This window comes from Choristoneura fumiferana, chromosome 13 (genome assembly GCF_025370935.1).
Source record: "Choristoneura fumiferana chromosome 13, NRCan_CFum_1, whole genome shotgun sequence".
Classification (NCBI taxonomy): Eukaryota; Metazoa; Arthropoda; class Insecta; order Lepidoptera; family Tortricidae; genus Choristoneura; species Choristoneura fumiferana.
In genome coordinates, this window is record NC_133484.1 from 11,686,318 (window position 1) to 11,710,177 (window position 23,860).

Consider the following 23,860-nt stretch of genomic DNA (forward strand, 5'->3'; position numbering starts at 1 on the left):
TCCTGCAATCATTTAGCTGTCCGACGAATAAAAGAAAAAAAAAGAAACGGATCGTATCACAAAATATAATGCGATCGTAAAAATAAACCCTTCATCAATTACATTTCGTGTGCGAAATGTTTTCTAAAACTTGTATGTAATTATGGCTTCTTCGAAAGATAATAATGCCGAAGTATCTCCAGCAACATCGACGACGTCGTTTAAAGAGGCGTTCTTCGAGAGATCTCCTTCCGTTTCATCAGCAAGAGAAGACAAATGGCCGGAACTTCTGGTATCAAAACCCGAGAGATCCTTTTTTTCCAGTACAAAATGTAAGTACCTACTCTTCTTAATGTAATAAGATGCTTCCTTTGATTATGTTCAAGGAGTCAGTGTAGGTAAAACATGAGAACAACAACCCTGTAGTGCTTTACTTAATAAGAGAAACATTATCTGTTGCCTTGTCCAGAAGCGTTGTTGTTTTTTTTTTATTGCAAATAGAGATAACTAACGCGATAAAATTGATCTCAGACTTGATAGAATTAGTAAAATTCAGGTTATCTAATTAATTTATGTGCACACATCACAATATTGATGTGCATCTAATGATGTAACATCTGTTTCGTTTTTAGCAAAAATTGTGGCACATTAGCTTTAATTTATCTCTACTACAATAATTTTAACAAAGCCTGCATCTTCATTTATCCATCACCACCATATATTTTTTTTCAATTTAGTATGGCTGAACTACAACTTGAACTGTGAGGTCACTGGTCACTATTTTTTGGTTTTATTTATTGTTCAAAACATCTCTATGAGTTGCTCTATCCATTGACATTTAAATTAAAAAAACTGCCAATTTTCGACTAGAGCAATGATGTCTCCCAGTGGCGCACCGAATCTCCCCCCACTATGAGAGGGTTTGAGCAATACTGTATCCAAACCCAACATAAAGTAAAAATTTAATTTAATTACATGGCCAGGCAAGAAATTTGTGTGCTACCTGCAGAATTTTCACAGCCTGATGGCTTAGTGTATTTAATATTGTATCTATCTATTTAAGTATGTTTATCTGTTGCCTAATACCCATAACATAAAGCTTTGCTTACTTTTTGGTAATAGGTCAATTGGTGTGAATTGTCCTACTGTTCTCAATAGATAAATGTCTGCTTTGCTTACATCCTTTGAAATTTAGTTCAAAGTTGTGCAATGAAAAAGTAACTAACAGACAGAGATGCATAATACATGATTACTGTAACATTTATGTACGATATCTAGGATATTAGAGAAAAATATATAACAACAGTGATTGCCTACAAGAATTTTAGATTTTCCTGGAATAAAAAGTAGCTTTAGTTTATCTAAAATAGTGTGGCTGTCTATCTGTGAAATACTTTTCGGGATTGTTTCAGACTCCACCCTCTATGTACAAACAAAAACCGGCCAAGCGCGACATGTTCTTTATAGGGTTCCATACTAAGATGCATGAAATAGTTAATATTACTTGTTTAGTGTGATAGTTTCCCTTTTAGATTTGTTAGGTAAGTAAGTTAGGTTTAAGAATTTTTCAGCTAACGGTTTAGTTTGTAGAGGGGATGAGGACTTAGTAAATTGATAACCAATGAAAAGTGGAAAGTGACCCATTTCACCGGAGATATTTCTAGCGCTCGAACAAAGTGAGAATGCCAATAGTTTGAGGGGAAATGGGTAATTTCACCTGAGTTAGACACTCTACTTTTCATTTAGACTGTGAGGAAAGTAAAATACTACAAAAAAAATGAGTATAATAATAAATTGAATTTACTTATATCCAACCTCAAACGGTACCTTTTCGACTGGCCTCTTGCCACGGCCGACTATAAAAAAAAATCGAGTTGGTCACAACCAAGGAGCTTATATACAAAACTGGAGGTTCAACGCTGAACGAAGAAATTTGACTTTTATTACTTATTTATATGTTCTATTTCTTTCTTTCACATTTCACAAATGACTTCCATCTCTTTCTTAACCTAACTAAAGAAAGAGATGGAATATGTTTGTGACATACCTAATAAAGATCAAATTTCTTGTTTCAAACAGATGTTCGGCGTTCACCCTCCGGTGTTGTATATAAGCTCCTTGGTCACAACGTGCATCTAGATGGCCATGCTGAAACGTGAAAAAGAAGTGTCATTGACGTAACTCAATTATCTTCGACTCCGTGGCTAATCGAAAAATTAAAAGAAAACTTTCAACCCTAAAATACTTTTCATCCTACCCATGAAAATTAAACTTTCCGAACAGGAGAGATGAAAAAGAAATTAAGGATCTGTTCACTCACGAAAGCGCGCCCCTCCACAGCTATTTATCAATGTGCACAAGTAAACCTCGTACTTACACGTTGTCTTAGTCTCAGTGTGCGTGACTGGCGGTACGCTTGTGACTGAGGACACGTTCGAGCTACACACACATAGACTTGTCGTACAGATACGTTTAAAACTACAATTATAAAATGTGGAGTGGCGCGCCTTCGTGAGTGGCCAGATCTGTAGCACTTTAAAGTGTAATACAATGATCTTCGCAGTCATGTTATTGTAAGACCTATCTATCAATACCTCATACTTCGGATTAAGACGAGAAAAAAAATCCCCTAAGTAGGCATGTACACTAAAAATTCCTTTCTTCTAATTTTTTTTTTTAATTTAATATATTTTTAAATTTTATTTTACCAGCTTTCTAAAGTAGCAGTCTAGAACGATAAGGGTTCCTTGTATAACTATGGAACCATAATAAATTATGCCTTTTACCCAACTGCCCGAAGGAGGGTTATGGTGTTTAACATAAAAGTACAGTAGGTACCTATAGTACAGTGAATACTTACTAGAAAGTAAAATAATTTTCTTGCTATTAAAGATTCAAAAACAATCTAGTGGAAAAATACCATTCCATACCTACTGTTTATTTTTCTTAATTTTTTTTAGGCATAAAAGAACAAACCTTTTTTTTTGTCTTCATTACATACTAAGGCAAAAATTTAATTATGGGCCACTGAAGAATCTAGTTGCATACTTATGTTATATAACACAATGGCATTGATTATTTAATATAAAAAATATTTATGATAGTTAACTACCAAATTTAGCAACATCTGTGTCATTAGCAAATAACTACGAAACGCAGAATTCCTTCAGGGCTGGCCGTTTACTTTACTTAGTGTTATCCGCCACTCGTAACAGATGGCAGCACACGGGGAAGGTATTGATTTTTTCCCCTTCTAGGAGGTAGTCATACGCTAGAAAATCAATATTTGTTCGTACTGAACTTACTGGAAAACTTATTCAGTATTGTGTGAACTAGAACGACTCAAATTACATTATTAGCAAATATCGTCTATGGACCTGAGTTATGGAGTAACAAATTTGAGTAATATCGTGTATTTCGCTAACGTAACGAAATTCATGTTTTTTTGTAAAGAATACAGTGAAATGCATTCAAAGGAGTGATTCAAGATTCACGGTCGCGTGTTCGTTGTTTCGCTTTACGGTTTATTTGCTGGTTTATTATGCGTTCGTTGACGGCGGTTCACGAGGTGCATTCCCTGCCCGAGGGCATTCCTTCGCACATCAACCAACCAGGCGATAACCCCGACGCCGAGATGGCTGGCGCACAGGACACCATCTATCTGTGCAACTTCCGCGTTTCCGTCGACGGAGAATGGCTCTGCCTCAAGGAATTACATGACATGGAGATGCAAGACTCTTACATTCGCCCCACTGAACCTGGAGTTATCACATCTCCCGACGACCCCATGCATTCTTTGATGGGTAACAATTACGCGGTTATGTTTACGTCGGATTACATTATTAAGTCGTCTAACGATAACATAGCTATGTTTTCATTGTAGCACGTGATCCTGTGGTGATTGAGCGCAGTAATCTGGTCAACATCTCCAAGTTGATTGTTAAAGAGCTGATTGATCAATCGGTCCGTTATGGAAGAATGCTAGATAGCGACCATCTTCCGTTGCATCATTTCTTTATCGTCCTCGAGCATGTAATGCGGCATGGACTCAAACCGAAAAAGGTATCGTTTTACATTTCACGCAACACGAATTGTTGTTTTATAAAATTTGAATAGTGTTTTTAATTAAAACAGTTGCATTTACAGGGACTTCTTGGTCCTAAAAAAGAGCTTTGGGATATTCTTCAAATGGTTGAAAAATATTCGCTCGAAGCGGCTGATATTACAGCGAGTGTCCGAGATCTTCCAACTGTCAAGTAAGTTCACTTGTCTCAAAATTCTTTTTTTTATTGACTTTTGTGAAAAATATCAGGGATATGCGTAAGCAGGTTAGTTTATTACTGTACCAACTTACCAAGATATAAGCGCTTAAAGTGAGATGTTTTTTTAAGAACCGCCATGGGCCGCGCTCGCGCTTGGCTGCGCCTGGCGCTGATGCAGAAGCGGCTCGCTGACTACATGAGGATCTTGCTGGAACACCGAGAAGACACACTAGAGGAGTATTTTGAGCCTCACGCATTGATGCTGAACGATGAGGCGGTCATTATCACGGGCCTGCTCGTCGGCCTCAACGTTGTCGACTGCAATTTGTGTGTCAAGGTACAGTTGCAATGTTTTTACGCGTTTCGTAATCATATTGTTACGGTTTAAGTGGGTTTGTGTTAAACAAGCGTGGTAGATTAAAAAGATGTCGGTTTCCGCATAGAGGAAATGTTTTTTTAGTCGGGAATCACATGGCATAACATAAAGCTTAACAGTCAGTCAATCCTACGTTGTACATTTACCTAGTCGTGTCGTAAAAATAAATGATTATGTATAATTACTTAATTATGTAGGTATAATTACTTTTGTATGATTAAGTTCTGGTATTAGATATTTTGTCAGATCTAATGACATGAATTTGTTGTAGGAAGAGGATCTGGATAGCCAACAAGGTGTAATAGACTTCTCTCTATACCTGCGCGGCAGTAACTCTTCCAACGATTTAGCTAGCAACGGGAACAACGCCAATACGGAACCCAAACAACGCCACATTAATACTATGCTCGATCAAAAGAACTACATTGAAGAGCTAAATCGCCATCTCAAGTACGTCTTGTAATATTTTAAGATGATTAACAGATTATCACACCTCAAAACATTATTTTGTATTGTTGTAAATTTAGTTTTAAAGATGGATACGTTTTCAGCGCAACAGTGGCCAATCTTCAAGCCAAAGTAGAAAGTCTGACCACAACAAACGCCCTAATGAAGGAGGATTTAGCGATTTCCAAAAACACGATGATCACTTTGGTTGAAGAAAACAATCAACTCAAACATGCTTTAGGTAATTATATTTTGTAATATTAATGAGTGAATAGTAGGTAATTTAGTGTTATGACATGTATAGTTAGGATTCTCGACTTAATGATAGTAAAGCAAAATTACTATTCTGTTATCCTCATGTACAGTCAAACCATTTGCATCATGACGTAGTTCAGCGTAGAATGTTTTCTTGCACAATAAATTTAATTATTTTCTTTGTTAGGCTTCGCGATGTCATTATTGAAACAATTAAAACTGGTTTCACTACGTACATTCGTATAAAATACGTAATAAGCCTAATAAGATACTTCGTAAGCACAATGGAATAATGTAGGTATGTAAGTACAATACAAAGGCTTATATTGACGATGGTACACAAAATATTCTTAACCTAAACTCATTCTCTTAGACTTCTTGGAGTCTAGAAATACCTATACAAATTTTTAAATGAATTTACTTTTATAATTTTAACATAAAAATATACGTTGGTTACTTAGTTAGATACCTACTATTAATAAATTGTGGATTTTACTCCAACTACGAACAGCGATATGAAACCGATTCTGAACAAAAATAATAATTACGGAAATGGGGATTTCTGTAACGTTCATATTATCACAACACAAAAGAGGAAATTAGTGACTATTCATCAGATTGTATTTACGCTAACGAGGTAATCAACGAAATACTGTAATTAGTGTAAGACACTTTGATGACTACAATTCAATTAAACCGTGCGATTCTTCTATATCAAGATCGCGACGGAAATAATAATAGGATATTAGATATAAGACACCTTGCAGTCTACCATTTGTGAGTCATGCAGTTTAGTCGGCATTAGTATGCCAGAGTTGTCGCACGTATTTTGATGACAGTCAATATTTAGTGTCCGCGCCGTTATGCTCTATCGCTTAAGTTAAATAAATGGGCAATACTACGGCAAAAACTCAATCGAGACCGACGTTTTGGACGAGGTCTTGTAAGTTATTTTTAGATTTGTGCCAATTTTAAGCAGTGTTTTGTTTTGTTTTTGACATGTGTTTATTTATGTGCCGCTTTTAACACGTGTATATTTTTTGTCTAGGCCAAGATATCACCAAAGACAGTAGGATGAAAGTGACAGAATTGCAATCGGATGAGGAGGTAAGGGTTATGTTGAAGTTGTTTACATATTAGAAAAGTTGCTAGACTACCATGATAAACAAAACAACGGCTGATGTCATAATAGTGCTAATGTTTAACGTATTCATATTGTGTTTACTAATATGCTGATTGTATTAAGGCAGCTATTGCCTAATGCCGAAGTAATTTTAATTAATGATAAAATCAAATTATCAATTTAAATGTCCTTTCTCGTATTTTGCAATTTCACTATAATATGTATTAGTTTATATAAATACAGATGAGTCACTTAAACAATTTCAGGAAAAACGCAGTATCAAAAGTGTCACATCTGATAAGGCTAAGAATGAAAAGGACAGCGAACTGGGAAAGTTGTTGGACGAAGAGAGAAAGAAAAACGCTGAAATGCAAAGGGAACTGGATTTGCAGGTATTTAGAAAACAAATACATATCTTGAAAAATATATTTTTTATAAAATAACTATTATGTATGCAGTAAAAAATAATAAGCTGATGCGATCGCAAAATTTTGATCTTACAGATGTCACTTAAAGCTGAAATGGAGGTAGCTATGAAATTATTGGAGAAGGATATTCACGATAAACAAGACACAATCATATCGTTAAGACGGCAACTTGACGATATCAAATTAATTAATCTGGAAATGTACAAAAAATTACAGGTAAGCCATATTATACACTAACATAACACAAGTGCATGGTGTAATTAACAGGGTTATAACTTCACCAGTTAAGGATCAAAATTACCGCTTTGTTTAGTTTCATTTGTATTCAAATTGATTAAGTATTATACTAACGCGACCATTCAAGAGAAACCGCCGTAACACTTTTTACCTTTGACCTCTAAAATGGCGCTCACCAGTTGCTCTCTCTTCATTATGGTTTGAATCTTAGGTTCTATACAGATTCTGTTCGCACAGTTTTCAACAATGGCAGATAACAAAGCCGTTGCCCTCTAAGGCCTCTTATTGAGCGTGGGTGCTTAACTCGTACACTTGCCGCCCATGCATTCTTATTACTTACATCGTTGATTAATAGTTTCTGCATTAGAATAAATAAATCTTTTGAAATCATCTTCACTCATCTTTCTTATTTAATAGTTGTATATTTCGCTTTGTTTGCGTTCACGAACTTTTCAATATGTTTTTTATTATTTACTAATAATATTGATATATTTATGTCACTTTAACGTTTTCTGTATATATTTACTCACCCGATACTAATACAATGCTGTATTTATCAATGCCGCGCTCGTACGGAAGGAATGCGAGATGGAATTGACGCAGAAGGGCGAAGTTGTTTCCAGGCTTCAAGAGAAGGCCGAGCAAATTGGCAAAATACTGAGCAACCTTGAGAAATATAACCAGTTCCTAGGACCCGATAACGATCTAGTCAAAGCCCTTAGATCTCCCATTACTACTGAAACTAGTCTAGGGGACAAATTAGAAAAATTCAAAGCCGACAACTTAGCCCAAAAGGGTTCAAAATCTAAGGATGAAGGCCCGCCGAACAAAAAATTGAATCTACAGGAAATACCACCTTTTCGACGAAGTGGCAGCAATGATAAATCTGTAACGCAAATTAGAGAGTAAACTTTACAGGTGTTATTCTATTGTTAACATTTTTACTGCCTCTTGTTTGTACCTACTGTACATAATTGTTTCCAGTTATAATGCGCTCCAACTTTTGTACCTTTCGAAAGGTAGTATTTCCTAGAAAAAAAAACAATGACTTAGAAGTTTACCAGCTAACATTATAATTCCTAAAATGGTATACTAACAGTTATATAAAGTTTACGTGGTTATAAAATAATGCTTACGCCACTAAACAATTATGATATGTCATGCTTAGACTATATTTTCGCTTTTTACTAACCATTTTGGACCCTCTATTAACTGAACTTCATTACGACTCTGCTAAATTTTACTGGCCTTGTTTTAGGAATGTGAAAGTTCCTTGAAACATAAAACAGAGCTAATAGCCAAATTGGAAGCAAAGACTGAATCAATGGGCAGCACAATACATCAGCTTGATGAGAAGTAGGTTCCAAACTTTTTTCTAAGACATCGCATCAGGCGACCAGCCTGCCGGGGGACTCGGTTGGACTGCGGACTGAAGAAACCAATACTACGACATGTCACTGGGCAAGGTGGCATGTCATATATTTTTTAGATTTCATGACATTTTGGTAATCGGCGAATTAACATAGACCGATTGTTTTTAGATTGGCTTATTAAAAACAATAACTTTAACAAAACTATACAAACCAACATTGTTAAGAAAAATCTTCAATTGATGTCTTTTTTTCGTCCGCGGTCTGACTCCAGCCATTCGGAAAAGAGTGCCTAGATTTACGCTATCCATTGTACTTTTAATGTGACGCTTGACATATCAATATTGGAATTGCACCTAGGTGTGCTGCAATGCACAGCTTGCGTGAGGAAAACTAGGGTTGTAGGTGGCTGTTCCTATCCACTCGATATTGGCAAACCCCCACAATTAACTAGCAATGTACCTAATACTTTTTGATAGTATATTTTTTTCAATTGTAATCTGATTATAATGATGTATTATCACCAAAGTTATGCTACTGTTGCTTTGGCTTTCTCGTTGCTGTGATTAAATAAACTGGTTGTAATCATTAATTAAAACGTATTACGTTTTCTGTTACATTCATTTGTTTTAAATGATTGTGTTAGGATCTGTTAACAGGTATCTTTTGTTTTGTCAAACTATATTTTTGACATTATTGTTGAGTTATCTAAATGTATGCTTGAAATTTGAAACTAAAATACTATAGTAATTAGTTACATCATTTTGACACACATGATAGCGAGCGACATTCTAAAATTATAAATTATAATGTAGAAAATTTAAGTATTTTGTATAATTTTCTAGTTGTATTTACAGTATTATTGTTATAAGTAATTCGCTAATTGTCAAATTGTATTTGAACTCATTTCGATGACTTATAATTAAACTGAAAGACAAATATAATTAGCAATTAGAATGTGATAAAAAGTAATTGTGCTTGAATCTAGCAGCAATTATTTGGGGATCCAGCAAGGGCTTGGGGTTCCTATGCATAGTTTTGTAATTCTGAGATTCTAGTAATGTAAAAATATATTTATAATAAAGCATATTCAGTCGCATACTGTATTTTATTCAAACGACCATATTGGCTTGTTTTTTTTTATGTTAATTGTGTAGGTTTGCCACTATCTTCTTTGTGTTTGCATGCCTTTGTGTATGAATAATGCCTTCCATGCAGGTACCTACTAATTAAAATACTGCAAAAAAACTAAGTTGAGAAAAATAAATTGTTATTTTAGTTGCATTAAGTTATATTTGGTTTTACGAATGAGACTATTTTATAGGTATGTACCAAACTCGAAGCATTGTGGCATCTAAATACATCGTATCATATTTTTTTGTGCAATCAATTTAGATAATCAGTTAACCATCATAGTCTAGTAGTGCTACATTACAAACTAGATAGGTACATACGCACTATCGACTGCATTGCAATACCCCTTTCCAATTCTAGAATATTTTTTTGCTATTTTCTATGCTAATCATGAGCAATGTGCTCGGGGAATATTGTCATTGTCATTTAGAGTTGAAACTCAAAACCGAGCTCTACGCCAAGACGTTATTGTACAAAGTCCGTGAAAACAAGAATTTATTTCCCATGGTGACCACCGCTGCCTACAGGACCAAAATAGTTGGCTAACTATGCTAATAAAACTATATAATGTATGTAAAAACAGCTGAAGATACCAGGACTTAGAAGTTCTAGGAAAACCATGCCTACCAACCAAACAAAAAAAAGTGTTATATTAACCGTTCTCCAGGCCGCGCCAATTTAGATACGCTACAACAAAATGAATCATAATTTTATATTGTTTACCTACGAGGGATATTTTTATCGGCTTGAATTGATTTTGTACCATATTGTAAGTTTAGCAAGATCAAATATTTCTATAGGTAGGTTAGGTAGGTACGTTATATGCGGTTAATAGCATTCACTATACCTGGAAAAGGGTTAGCATCGCTTATTTTTAGGTGATCCTTCCTGAAACGGACAATACAAAACCCAGTTGAATAAATCACAACCAAGAGAAATTTCATAGCATTGTACTTTTTATAATACGTTAAGACTTGTATTGAGTTTCACCCCTACTGACTAATTCGTTTCACTTACCTCGCGACAGTCCCTAGTATTAGGTTCATCATAATTGTGTGCTTCCATCTACACTAGAAATGGTTACCATAGTTACCATGCAGGTTAAAAGAAGACAAAGCAGCTACGAAGAGCTTAGAGGAAACCGCAAGGTTGCTAGGACAGAAAGCCGCTAACGCTGAAACCAGGGCGGTCACAGCCGAGGGCGATTTGCGAATAGAACGCGAATGGAGAACTTCGCTACAAGTAAGTTTTTTATTTATTAGAGAAAATTAAACGAAACCATTCATAATTGTCTCGAATAAGAAACCTATTCACGTGTATAGGCTGAGATGAATGAGTGAATATAAAGTATTCCCGCTTAAATATCTAAAATTTAACTTTTCTGGCTAAAATTCTGGTCTTGGCCGAGATGAAACTATTTAAGTAGGTCAATGAATAAACAAACAATCGCAAATACGGTTTGCAACTACATTTTGTTTTATGACGATATGCATTTCGATGTTTAGTTGCGACCTCCCAAAATCATTCGCAAAAAAAAAACTATTTTACTATTTTATTCTCAAACCCATAAATTATGAAATCGATCCACAAGTGAGTTTGCAGCTACTTATTTTAAATAACAATCAAATTAATAGAAAAATACTGTAATAAAAGGAAATGTTGATGGCTGTTTAGAAGCAGCTAAACTAAGTTTTGGCTTTTTCGTCTCATAGTAGACACTAACAGTTAAAAAAAAAAAAAATAAGACCCACATTTAACGCATTCACTGCCACCTGACTTCCACAGGTCCCACCGACGCACATGTGCGTTCAAAATGTATGAATAACTTTGTTATGACAGCGGCACTGGACGAAGCTCCGAAAACGCATATGTGCGTCGGTGGCAGTGAATGCGTTAATCAACCATTCGTACAACGAAATCCATGTAAGTAAGTATTTTGAAGTGGTTGCTTTACTTCCTATACAAAGTTTACTTGTCACAGTACCTATAACAAAAAAAAATTAACAAAAAATAGAACCGACTTAGAGTGGACCTATAATCGTCTACCTCATCTACAACTATACGAGTATATTGGGCTTCAATCACTTCTGCTGGCTCCTGCTGAGGCACAGACTTCAGACTGGTAGAAAATAATTTTCATGGTTTTTTGTAGTCTGTTCTATTTTTTGTAAAAAAAAAAATTCACGCTTATTACTGTAAAATAAAAGATCTAAGATACAATAGTTTAATGTCAACTGCTCGTCACCTTTTACGAAAAATTGCTTTTTTCGATGCAGAGACGTTCATTATTGAGGAGTCCTGGTGCTTCATCACTACAATGAATTCAAACTACTGGCAAAAACCTTGAAAATTGCTTTTTCCGATGCAGAGACGTTCATTATTGAGGAGTCCTGGTGCTTCATCACCCGTTCCATTTCACCATATGAATTACGATGAGCTTAAATTGCTTAGTTGCTAAGCAATTGCGTTAAAGTAATTGAAATTCAACCCGTGAAGTACTTGTTATTGAGTAGTCGCTCCGTTGGTCAAGTGTGGTCTTCATCATCAGTTCCACTTCACCAAATGATGATTTTCAAGAGCAAATGCACGAGTTACTCCTAAATATATTGAAATTACCATAGGCGTTCCTACAATATTTGAAGAGTTCCCTCGATTTTCCTAGGATCCAGTCATCAGATTCTAATTTGGTGCTTATGGGACCTAATTGAAAGCATTCCTAGACGTACGAAAAAAAAAATCAAATCGGTTCATAAATGACAGAGTTCTAAGGTAATAAACAAAAAAAAAACAACAAAAAAAATATAACCTTTTTTTGAAGTCGGTTAACAAGAAAAGTCGGATGACTTGTTGCCTCTACATGTTTTAGATGAAGGATAGAAAAAAGTATAGGTATTGTGACTCCAAAACTAGTAAAATTTCCGTTTTCCTTGTTTGAGGCGTAGTGCGTTGCAATGCATAAAGTGTGTTTTCAAAAGTTCGTGTACTCCTAGTGATTTCGATCAAATTTCTATGTTGCAGGAGTCTATGGTACGGGACCGAGATAAGATATCAATGCTAACGCAGGAAGTAGAATCTCTGAAATCTATTGGACAGGTAAGAAATGTTAAAAAATAAAGCTTTTGACGGCATCATATCTTGTTGCATTTAATATTTTCACAATTTTTACATAATAGTTCCGTAATGGAGATGGAGACTTTCATTATAATTTTCAGTATTCAGTATTCACCATTCATGTAACTCAAGACATTAAACTGTACTTAGAATACAGGAGAAATTTGGGCACATTTCTGCACACTGAGATGTAGGAACTAGGTTAATGGTGTATAATGTCGGCGGCCGATCGTAAAATCCGCCTAATCACGAAATTCCTAGGTATATCTTGAAATGGCGCCATTTCATGATATGCCTAAACGTTGGCCAGGAATATCACGATGTGCCTGAGAAACAATACGGCAGATCGATTAGAGCAACGCATTCGTCGATATTCCTATCTCTATATCGGGCACATCGTGATATGCCGAAAAAAGAAAAATTTTGGTACGACGAGCGAAACGAGGAGTGGTTATTATTAATTGTGACCACATCGCACGAGCCGAGCGAGCGAAGCGAGCGTGCTGCGGCAGCGGCCGGCGAAGTGCCAGAACCGATATGGCGGCGTTCCATGTTATGCGTAGGAATTTCATGATCTGCCTAAACTGGCCAAATCATGAAATGGCGGCGTTTCATGATATGACTAGGAATTTCATGATTTGCCTAAACGTCACTAGGCAAATCGATAAACGTTGCGTTTTGAACGATATGGCGGTTGTCCCTTAGCCAGTTCATGAAATGGCGCAATTTCACGATATGCCTTGGAATTTCGTGATTTGGCGGATTTTACGATCGGTTACGATATATAGTAAAAAAACTTAATCAAAGTCCCTCTTTCATATAGTAGTAGCGTATTACAAATTCCGCTCCTCATTTTAAGTAACTAGAGTTCCATAACCGTACACTACATCAACATATTAGGTGCCCTTGTTGGCCCTTGGGCCGTGGGCCTTTCCTAAGTTTTTTTATCTACATACACTTTACTTTGACTGTCATGACATGATACATAATATGTATACCTACATACAGGATGTTTTCAAAATAATCCTAAATATTTTAAAGATTATTGGATTAGTTTGACTGAACGCCCCTATAAAGGTTTTTACCAGAATTTTTGATTCGGTTACACGGTACGCGGTACTTTGAACATCGATCAATTTATGAAAACATTTATTTACCACAGTCATAAATCCCGAAAAATCTGCTATTCCGGATTTCCGGAAGAATTTGTAGATGATGACGATAGACTAGATCCTATATATATGACACACTGAACTGTGGAAGTGTTATTGTTTTATCATATTATTGACATTGATAATTTTTTCATTTTATTTTTCCAGAAATATTTATCTTTACAAGAAGAGCAACATCTACTCAAGATGCAATACAGTGATGCGCAAAAGACTCTAGAAGAAGTTGGCGCCACACTTAGCGAGAATAAATTGCAATTAGCGGAATTACTAGAGAAGGAGGCACTAGCTGCCACTGCCTCCGAAGAAACACCGAACTGGACCAGTGACAAAGATGCCACCATGTGCACAGCTTGTGCCAAAGAATTCACGATAGCTAGAAGAAAGGTAGGATTGTTTTTCCATAAATAACTAATTTAACAATATACCTAAATGTGACATATAATATATGGTGGCAAATTTTTGCATTGCATTGTTATCTCAAACTTGTGTAAAAAAAATTAGAGCTCGCTATGTCCTATCTACATGCTTGTCTTTACAACTTTACTTCTTATCTTCCACGATTTGTAGCGGCGGTTTATAATAGGAAATCTGCTACGGTATTAGATTTTATTAAAACAATAATAAGCGTAAAAGCAATTATGGATAACTTGGATGAAAACGAACACCGACAGACAACTTGTTAATTTGATTCGGTCGATTGATTCGGATCTTAAGTCGCTTGCCTGTTTATATCGACGATAAACCACGATTGATCAATTTACATACCTACGTTGGTAAATCTCGAAAACTTAGAAGTAAAATTTGTCGCCAGTACTACTGAATCGGTTTTTTCCGAGCTTTTCTTTAACTTTCAATGTTTGTGTATCTGTTAAGGTCAAATCTTGCAAAAGGTGAAACTAGTAAAAGTTTAATTTCACGTAAATTTCACCTAGTTGGTATTGATCGAATTGACTTGAAATTTAGTAGGAACATGTATTTTGTATTAAATTAGAATACAAGTACCTACAGTTAACGAACTGTAGAGTGAGCAAAAAAGTTTGTATTGGAAAATTAAAATATTTTTTTTTTTATTTCAGCATCACTGCAGGCGGTGTGGCCATATATTTTGCGGCGCATGCAGTGAGAAAACTGTTGCATTAGCGGGTAACACCAAACCAGTACGCGTATGTGACGCATGCTATGCTGAAGTGAGGTTAACGTAGTAGTAGAGCGCTTGAAAATATGTTAACAGATGGCATTTTTAAGACTTGTGAAGTCTTATGTAAGGTCTGAATTAAAGTTATTAGAAAACGATAATTAAAAGTAACAAACACATGAGAATGGAAGTAAACGTTCTCATACAAAATTGTGGCCGTGTTCTAGCACTTTACGTCGGAAATCTGACAGTTACAAAGAAAGTGGCATCTTTATTTAATTTCTACTCTTTTTTATCGGACTCTACGTAAATGGAAATAGAATTTCTGAAACTTAAATCCATATATTAAATGTGAAAATAGTTATGTTATGAGCAAAATAATGAAGTTATCTCGGTCTTATTCTTAATCGTTGCGAATATTTAAACTATTTATTTGACATAATTTGCTAGAATTAGGACTTATTTGTCTAGTAAGTTCCAAAGTCTGATTTATGGACAAAAATAGTCATAGAAAATTGTATACATAATTGTAATTTTAATGCTATCGCATAATAACAGCCGTAGGTCTAAGTTTAAAAGAGAAGCAAATTATATTATATGGAATAAAATCTACGGCTACGATATTTTTATTAAATTTTGGGCATTCTGAAAAAAAAAATTGGAATCTGAATCAATCTTTAAAATGTGGTGTATTGCCGCATAATGCTCAGTAATATCTTAAATAATATGTATTTATATATTAAATATTTAAAAGTTGTATGTTTTCAACAGTATCTTATAAAATATAATCTAAATGAACTTAGCACAATATTATATTTGTAAATTGTTTGAAATTATATACCTAGTGTGGTGCTTATACTAAATCTTGTTTATCGGTCAAAACTGTTGTTTAATATTTGTAAATATTTATATCTAATTTATTTACAGTTTAAAATAATGAACTGGAAATATAAAAAGATTGAAGCATAAGATGTACTTTGAGTGTTTTATTTGTGACTGATACTTTTTGTTATGCTATAGAATTTTGCTTATTAATCCCCATATACAGTCGAATTTTATTCAGCTTCGTCAATCATGTGTTCCAAAATTTGTTCCATGGCTGTTGGATTGTCTTCAGGGACCTAGAATAAGAATCAAACCAAAAGCTTACTTAAATTACATAGCAGTTAATTCTCGTTTGTTTTTATGATTATAAATATATTTTCGGTCAAACCAAGAAAATCTGGAATTTATATTTAATGTAATACTAAATATATAAATTTACCCAATGTCCTGCTCCAAAGACGGACCATAAGCTCAGCTGCCTGGACTTCTTATAAAATCCATTTCTAAAACCCCTTATCGGCTCTCTTCTTGCATCTCTAAACTCTTCCGCACCGTGCCACTGTAGCTTGTGAACCCAGTTTGTTGCTCCTGAAATATGTGGAAACCACTTTATTTCAGTACTTACTCAAGCATTATGATATTACCCATTATAAATAAATGAATTTATTCTGTTCTATAATATGGATAAAGCGTCTATTTGAAGAATTTAAAAAGATCTTACCCGCCAATGGCGTTACAACATCCAAGTTTCCATTATACACTGTGATCTTAAGCTTAGTGCTGTTTAAGAGCATTTCTACTGAAATGAAATCCAATTATTATTGAGAACTTGAGAAACAAATCTGACAGAAAAATACATGCAGTGATAATATAATATTTCTTACAGAATTTGGTGGACGGCACAAAAAAGTTCTGATACAAGTTTTCATATACTATATCTGATCGATATTCCCACTGCAGGCTCTGGTTAACTACATGTGAGAGCGTTGGCTTAACATATTTGTTTACTTTTATTTCCAACTTGTCCAATGCAGGGTAGGGACTGACTTGGTTGATATTATTAAAATTAATCTCCATTGACGTTTCCCAGTGCAACATGGTGAATAATACAGAATCTAGTTTTAACGCTCTCATGAATTCATTGTTGTCAATAACAACACTCATGTTCTTCACGATTTGTTTGCAACGCAAGTACGTGCTCTGGTCGATGATGCCCTGCAATTGGAAATACGTCTTTACATACTTATTCCCAGTGCAAACAAATACCATACACCATATTTACCATAAGGTACAAGAAATCTGGTTGTACCAAAGCGCTTTCTCTTGGGTTGACCCAGCCGCTACCGATGCCTATGCCTTTAAAATTCATTTTGAGAGACTTCTTTTGAATTGCCTGTAAATACCAAATCATATAACGTATTACTAGGTAAGTACGTATTAGTTTTTTAGAACGTCTTGTAAGCTTTTTTAAATCACGATTTTAGGCTTAATTTTTTTGATTTTTTTGGATGGATCTGACAGGACTTAAGACCACTTAAACCTAGATTAAAACGCCTGCAAGTGGACGTTAATGAACTAAAAACAAATACTTTGCTAACCCGCGATCTTAGGATAACTACATCTGTGCAAAAAATGTGTGTTCAGGCAGCTCCTCCGCCTCCATACCGTAAGAACCCACACAAATCCAACTGTCACCACCATCACACAACACTGACTCGTTTGAACTCAACCAGAGTTCATCTTCAGAGCAACACAACCGTTCACCATGCTAGCAGATGTTAGACATATGGTTGCATAGGCGTAGCTATCGTAAGATCGCGGGTGAGCAAAATAGGTAATTGTTTTTATTTCATTAATATGGACCTCCGCAAAATAACGCCTGATTCGTTTTTTTTTATTCACTGCACAATACGTACCGTATATAGATAATATCCTAATCTTGGGCTTAGTTTGCCTCCGTAACTTTGGCCAATAATGTAAGTTGGTGTTTGACGGAACGCTTTGTGCTTCTTAAAGAAACCTTTAATGAGTTTTGACAAATCTATTGCTGCAAAAAAACATACGCTTATATTATTAAATTCAATTTACAAGGATTATTTCCAGCGTATTTCTGGTGCAAAGGTTGTCTATGGCGGTTTACCGCTTCAACACAGCAAGCGTATTAAGGGCACCGGGTATGACGCGGGGCGGTTTATTTGACTGATTGTATTATATTAAAATATATAAAAAGGTAATTTTTTTTGCATTATATCAGTTATGTGAAAAGCAATAACGTTCTTACCCATTTCGCGATCTGTTCGTACTAGTAAAGAGTCATCCACCGCGTAACTGAACCCTGTACCAACTGGATGGTCAATCAACAGCACATTTCTACCATTCACCTGAAAGTTGATTATTAATTAATTATGAACTTTGAGGAATCGTGGTTTGTTACAACACCTGTTAGGTCGAGCAATTTACTGCGTGTCCCTTTCAACTATATACAGGTCGATTCACAAGAGCTGTCACGAATGGATCGAATGAGTGAATGAGAGTAGGTATCTGTGTGTTACCTTTACCTATTTGAACACACTTCACACAAATGTGTATCTTTCATGTTTCTACAAAAATGTACAAAATTTCCATGGGTATTCCAAAATTATACAGTATATTTTCATTTGCGGTATATGACGAAGACCCGTGCAAAGAGCGACTTAGCGGTTAAAATTTTGGGATTTTATGTTGATGTATCCCGTGGAAATAACGGGATAAAAAGTAGCCCTATATTCCAGACGATTCGCTATCTAGATATCAAATTTACTTAACACGGTCAGACGTATTACCTGAGGCCGTATTTCCTAACGTTTCTAACGCTCGCGACCGCAATCACATGACGGATTTCGCATACAAAAACTGTCATTTGATTGCGATCGCGAGCGCCAGAAACGTTAGGCAATACGGCCGCTGCTGTAAACTAGTCCTTCCTTCTTCCTGTAAAAAAAGGTTGCTTGGAAGAGATCGCTCTTAAGCGATAAGGCCGCCTTTTGCTTACCGTGTAATTTTCTCTCTGTGTACCTGTTTTCTGTGTCGTTTCGTTTACTATTTCTGGTGTACAATAAAGAGTCATTGTTTTGTATTGTATTATAGGTACCCAACTGACGAACTTTCGCAATTACAATAATATAGTACTTACGAGTACTTCCTACAAAAACAAATCAAAAGAAAACTGTCACGAATGCGAAACATGACATTTCTCATGCATGACCATGGTATCAAGGTATTCTGCGAAAGTTCGTAAGCAGATGCGCGTTGCACACGGGCGTAGCCGTAGCGGTGTTAGGGGCGCCGGCCGCGGCATTTTGTACCTATTCCATTTTGACCGCGCGCTTCCTAGATGGCGCTAAAGTAATAATTGCACACGGGCGCTACATGGGCTAAAGACGCCACTGTTCGTAAGTAAGTAAGTAGGTACTTTCGCAGAAGCAAAACCTGCGCATTGGTTTCTCCGGTAGTCAGTCAGTTGGTAGGTATGCTTTGTTCGAACCTAGAATGCTCTTACCCAAGTATGATTTCGTGGTTCCATATCCATATTTAATGGACCAAACTCGGCAAAGTTGCCAATTCCAGAAGCAGCTAGCCCCGGTCCGCCCTGGATCCATATTATAAGTGGTTTCTGGTGTGCCCCGGTCGATGAACCATCTGCATAGTACAGCCAGTAAAAAAGAAATGCCCCTGGACGCACTTGCACATAATCTTGGTCGCATTTCCACGGTCTTTTATTAAATGCTTCCATGTAAGGATTAAAATCCGTTTGAGTCTCTGCAATAGCAAATTTAGTGTAAGTAGGTAGATAAAGAAAGATAGAAAGAAAATGGTAATCATCAAAAGTTTTTACTACAAATTCCTGTACTCGTGTGAAGTCCCGTGAATGACTACTTTTATGAATGGCATCAGGCAGATTAGATAGAATAGAAGCCCTTTCAAGATTAAAGTAATAGAACAAATAAGTTACCTACAGGAGCCGACATTGCTTTCCATTAGATAATACGTCTGCTCGTTTTTTTCTTATCATAAAAAAAAACCGGCCAAGAGCGTGTCGGACACGCCCAAAATAGGGTTCCGTAGCCATTACGAAAAAAATACGTAATATTTTTCTAAGGATTTCGTATTTTATACGGAATCTTCCAAGTTTAGTTATATTTTATACCTTAGGCTGCTATTTACTCTTAAACTACTAATAATTCTCAAGCAAACTTAGCCGTTAGCCGTTATAGTTTTTCTTGAAAGTTTGATATATTTACTACCATCCTGAATTTTTAAAAATTTTTCCTCCCACCGGTTTGGATTTTAGACAATACAATACAATACAATACAAATCATTTACTGTGGACTTTTGAATCCATAGTGTTAGTATTTACAATTATAATCTTATCGCTATAGTTAGAGGGGAGGACGCTGGATTTTAATGAAAATTTGCACTGTAAAGTTGAATACTTTGCAAACACATCACTAAATCGAAAAATGGTTTTAGCAACCCCCTAATGTTTTTAAAATACCTATCCAAAAATACCCCACACTATAGGGTTGGATGAAAAAAAATCATACCCACTTTAAGTCTATGGGGGGTACCCTAAAATAATTGTTTATTGTACCATTTTGTCGGGATAGTTTACATATAATATCCGTGCAAAATTACAGCTTTCTAGCATTGATAGTCCCTGAGCAAAGCCGCGGATGGACAGACAGACAGACAGACATGGCGAAACTATAAGGGTTCCGTTTTTGCCATTTTGGCTCTGGAACCTTTAAAACCGACCAAGTGCGGGTCGGGCCACGAGCAGTTAGGGTTCTAACTAATGCAAATTCAATATTATGTTTTGATAGACTATTTCTCGTTAACTTGTAAAACCTACCTACTATATTGTGATAGTTTTCCTTTAAATTCATTATTAGTATTACCAACCAACCATGTTTTTTTTATTTCAGATTTACAGGCCAAGCAGCTTATAGAAGGGGAGACACTTGCCTCTAACAAAACTTAGCACTTAGTTGCAAATGGATATCTATCTAAGTCGAAATATGTATGGTTTTAGCAAACTTATAATTTTAACGTTTTTGAAAACCTATCCAACAATACCCCACACTGGGTCAAGACGAGAAAAAAACATCCCCACTTTACGTGTAGTAGGGGTGATAACCTAAAAATAGTTTTTAACTTTTTTCCCCCTTTTTGGCGTGGTGAAATTTAAACTTCGTAGTCATCCCAGCCTATAGAGATACGTCCCACTGCTAGCACAGGCCTTCACTCAGAACGCGAAGGCTTTGGCCGTAGATAAATAATAATAAATAAATAATAAATATCACGGGACAAAAAAAAGTAAAGTATATTTCATACATAGGAAAACAAAGTAATTTTTTGCGGATCGACGGCTTTCAGTATATTTTCTTTACTTGTGTTGTGAGAATTTACACATATATGTAGGTACTCATGTAAAATTACAGCTTTCTTGTACAGTCTCTAAGCTATGCCGCGGACTAACGGACATCATGGACATAGCAAAATTATAAGGGTTCCTTTCAATTCAGATAAACGAATTTTGATTTTGATATATTATAAATTTGGAGCTCTTCCCTATTAGATAGATAGACAGATAGATAAAAACGTTTATTTTATTATATTATTAGGTAGGTACTTTGATAGTGTTAGTAATGAAAGTACCTACCTATAACCGTTGACATTTCAATACTTATCACAATTTCACTAAAAGGCTTGCATTAAATTTTTGTTTTTTATTCGACTGGATGGCAAACGAACAAGTACCCACTTGCTATGGTAAGAGATCACCACCACCCATAAACATCTGCGACACCAAGGGTATTGCAGATGCGTTGCCAACATAGAGGCCTAAGATGGGATACCTCAAGTGCCAGTAATTTCACCGGCTGTCTCACTCTCCACGCCGAAACACAACAGTGCAAGCACGCTGCTTCACAGCAGGATTAGCGAGCAAGATGGTGGTCGCAATCCGGGCGGCCCTTGCACAAGCCTTCAAACTAAGCTGATAATTATTTTAAATTATCAATAATTAAGCTAACACTAATATTTGCACAGCGGGAAACACTGTACCTCTGTGGGTCGGGTCCATAATATAAGAAAAAGTTTACCTCCTTCGTAAGCAAATGTGAAAATAATAAACACTAGTAACCACATCATTGTATTTTTTTTCTAAAACTTTTATTCAAAAAGTTATTTACAAAACACAAACACAAAACGCGTGTGAACTTTTATATCGCTCAAAGCCGTTTACAGTCTGAAGCCCGTCCCGGTGAGATCACTCCTTCACTTATATTTGATGATTTAATGAGGTAAATGAACATCAAAAATTACAAACACCATTCCTGGCTCATTTAAATGGAGACTGTCACGCGCTTCCCATTAGGGAACAACAAACGTGGGATGACATCCGATCTGCGGGATAAACCGACATTGTAGCTCGAACCTCTTACATTCTATAGATTCATACACATTACAGATTAATATTCAACACGAACTTTACAGAACAACGATTTGTCTTCGCGTTTTACCGTCACGAACTTCCTCAAAGTAAAAGGTTAAAAGTTGATATTTTTGCCATGCTCTACCTCTCAGACAATGAAAGGTCGTTCGTGACGCTGTGCCTACTATATGTACCTACCTACCTACCACATTCATTAATCATTACATTATACAAGTAACTTATCAGGTTACGTAGTAAATAAATAACACAAAACGTTTAATAATAAATGTGGATCGGATTACGGGGCGGCCGGATAGCCCAGTGATTAGAGAACCTGACTGTGAAGCTTGAGGTTCCGGGTTCAACCGTCGGTCGGGGCAGATATTTGTGTGAAAAATACGAATGTTTGTTCTCGAGACTTGATTGTCATGTCCTAGCTTATGCCCGCGACTTCATCGGCGCGGATCTAGGTTATCGTGCGGTGGCGCCCTCTACGGGAATAAAAGGTATCCTATGTTGATCCTTGGTGCTCAAACTGCCTATATACCAAACTTCATCAAAATCGGTTCAGTGGTTTCGACGTGAAAGCGTAACAGACAGACGTTACTTTCGCATTTATAATAATGAAAAATAATAGGGATCTATCTATTTAAGTATGTTTATCCATTGCCTAGTGTAGTTAAGTTTAGCCTTAGGAACTAGGACTGGGTTTTCACGGACATGAAATATCGCTAGATGGCGTTAATACCGCGTGAGGTCCGTTTGACGTTTGCTCGTGATTGGTTAAATAACTAAATGAGCCAATCGCAAGCAAACCTAACGATACTAACGCCATCTAGCGATATACATTGGTGTCGAACTTTCAGTGATATTTTATTACCGCTATTCCGACGCAATGAGGGCTAATAAAAGAGACGAAATATCGCTAAACGGCGTCTCTTGCTTGCTTGCAAATTGGCAAAAACGGAACCCTTATAGTTTCGCCATGTCTGTCTGTCTGTCCGTCCGCGGCTTTGCTCAGGGACTATCAATGCTGGAAAGCTGTAATTTTGCACGAATATATAAGTAAACTATGCCGACAAAACGGTACAATTAAAAATTCAAAAATAAAAATTTATAGGGTACCTCCCATAGACATAAAGGGGGGTGATTTTTTTTTCTCATCCAACCCTATAGTGTGGGGTATCGTTGGATAGGTCTTTTAAAACCATTAGGGATTTGATTTTTTGATTCAGTGATTTGTTTGCGAAATATTCAACTTTAAAGTGCAAATTTTCATTAAAATCGAGCGTCCCCCCCCCCCCCTCTAAAACCTAAACCGGTGGGTGGAAAAATTTGAAAAAAATCAGGATGGTAGTAAGTATATCAAACTTTCAAGGAAAACTATAACGGCTAAGTTTGCTTGAGAATTATTAGTAGTTTATGAGTAAATAGCACCCTAAGGTAAAAAATATACCTAAACTTAGAATATTCCGTACAAAATACGAAATCCTTAGAAAAATACTACTTAATTTTTTCGTAATGGCTACA

The 23,860-nt window shown here is 35.9% G+C and overlaps 2 protein-coding genes across 7 annotated transcripts; one reads left to right on the forward strand and one right to left on the reverse strand.

Moving 5' to 3' along the window:
- The first annotated feature begins 37 nt into the window (after nt 1–37).
- On the forward strand, nt 38–15,998 carry LOC141434061 (protein RUFY3). Of its 5 annotated transcripts, none has more exons than XM_074096314.1 (14): nt 38–311; nt 3,863–4,041; nt 4,114–4,235; nt 4,371–4,578; nt 4,889–5,067; nt 5,169–5,305; nt 6,368–6,426; nt 6,709–6,834; nt 6,946–7,086; nt 8,366–8,463; nt 10,712–10,853; nt 12,630–12,704; nt 14,042–14,278; nt 14,971–15,998. In XM_074096314.1, exons 1-14 carry the CDS (start codon nt 143–145, stop codon nt 15,094–15,096), a joined length of 1,998 nt encoding a protein of 665 aa, XP_073952415.1. In that variant the 5' UTR covers nt 38–142; the 3' UTR covers nt 15,097–15,998. The 5 variants fall into 5 exon arrangements, with proteins under 5 accessions (XP_073952415.1, XP_073952416.1, XP_073952417.1 ...); XM_074096312.1 differs by lacking the exon at nt 38–311 and adding an exon at nt 3,134–3,782; XM_074096313.1 differs by lacking the exon at nt 38–311 and adding an exon at nt 3,136–3,782 and having other exon boundaries at nt 4,126–4,235.
- Nucleotides 15,996–22,089, reverse strand: LOC141434062 (retinoid-inducible serine carboxypeptidase-like). 2 transcript variants are annotated; one of them, XM_074096319.1, is made up of 9 exons: nt 21,999–22,089; nt 19,393–19,652; nt 18,136–18,235; nt 17,771–17,901; nt 17,164–17,247; nt 16,739–17,069; nt 16,576–16,653; nt 16,294–16,442; nt 15,996–16,150 (listed from the first exon to the last, which is right to left on the reverse strand). In XM_074096319.1, exons 1-9 carry the CDS (start codon nt 22,045–22,047, stop codon nt 16,085–16,087), a joined length of 1,248 nt encoding a protein of 415 aa, XP_073952420.1. In that variant the 5' UTR covers nt 22,048–22,089; the 3' UTR covers nt 15,996–16,084. The 2 variants fall into 2 exon arrangements, with proteins under 2 accessions (XP_073952420.1, XP_073952419.1); XM_074096318.1 differs by having other exon boundaries at nt 17,137–17,247.
- Nucleotides 22,090–23,860: the final 1,771 nt, after the last annotated feature.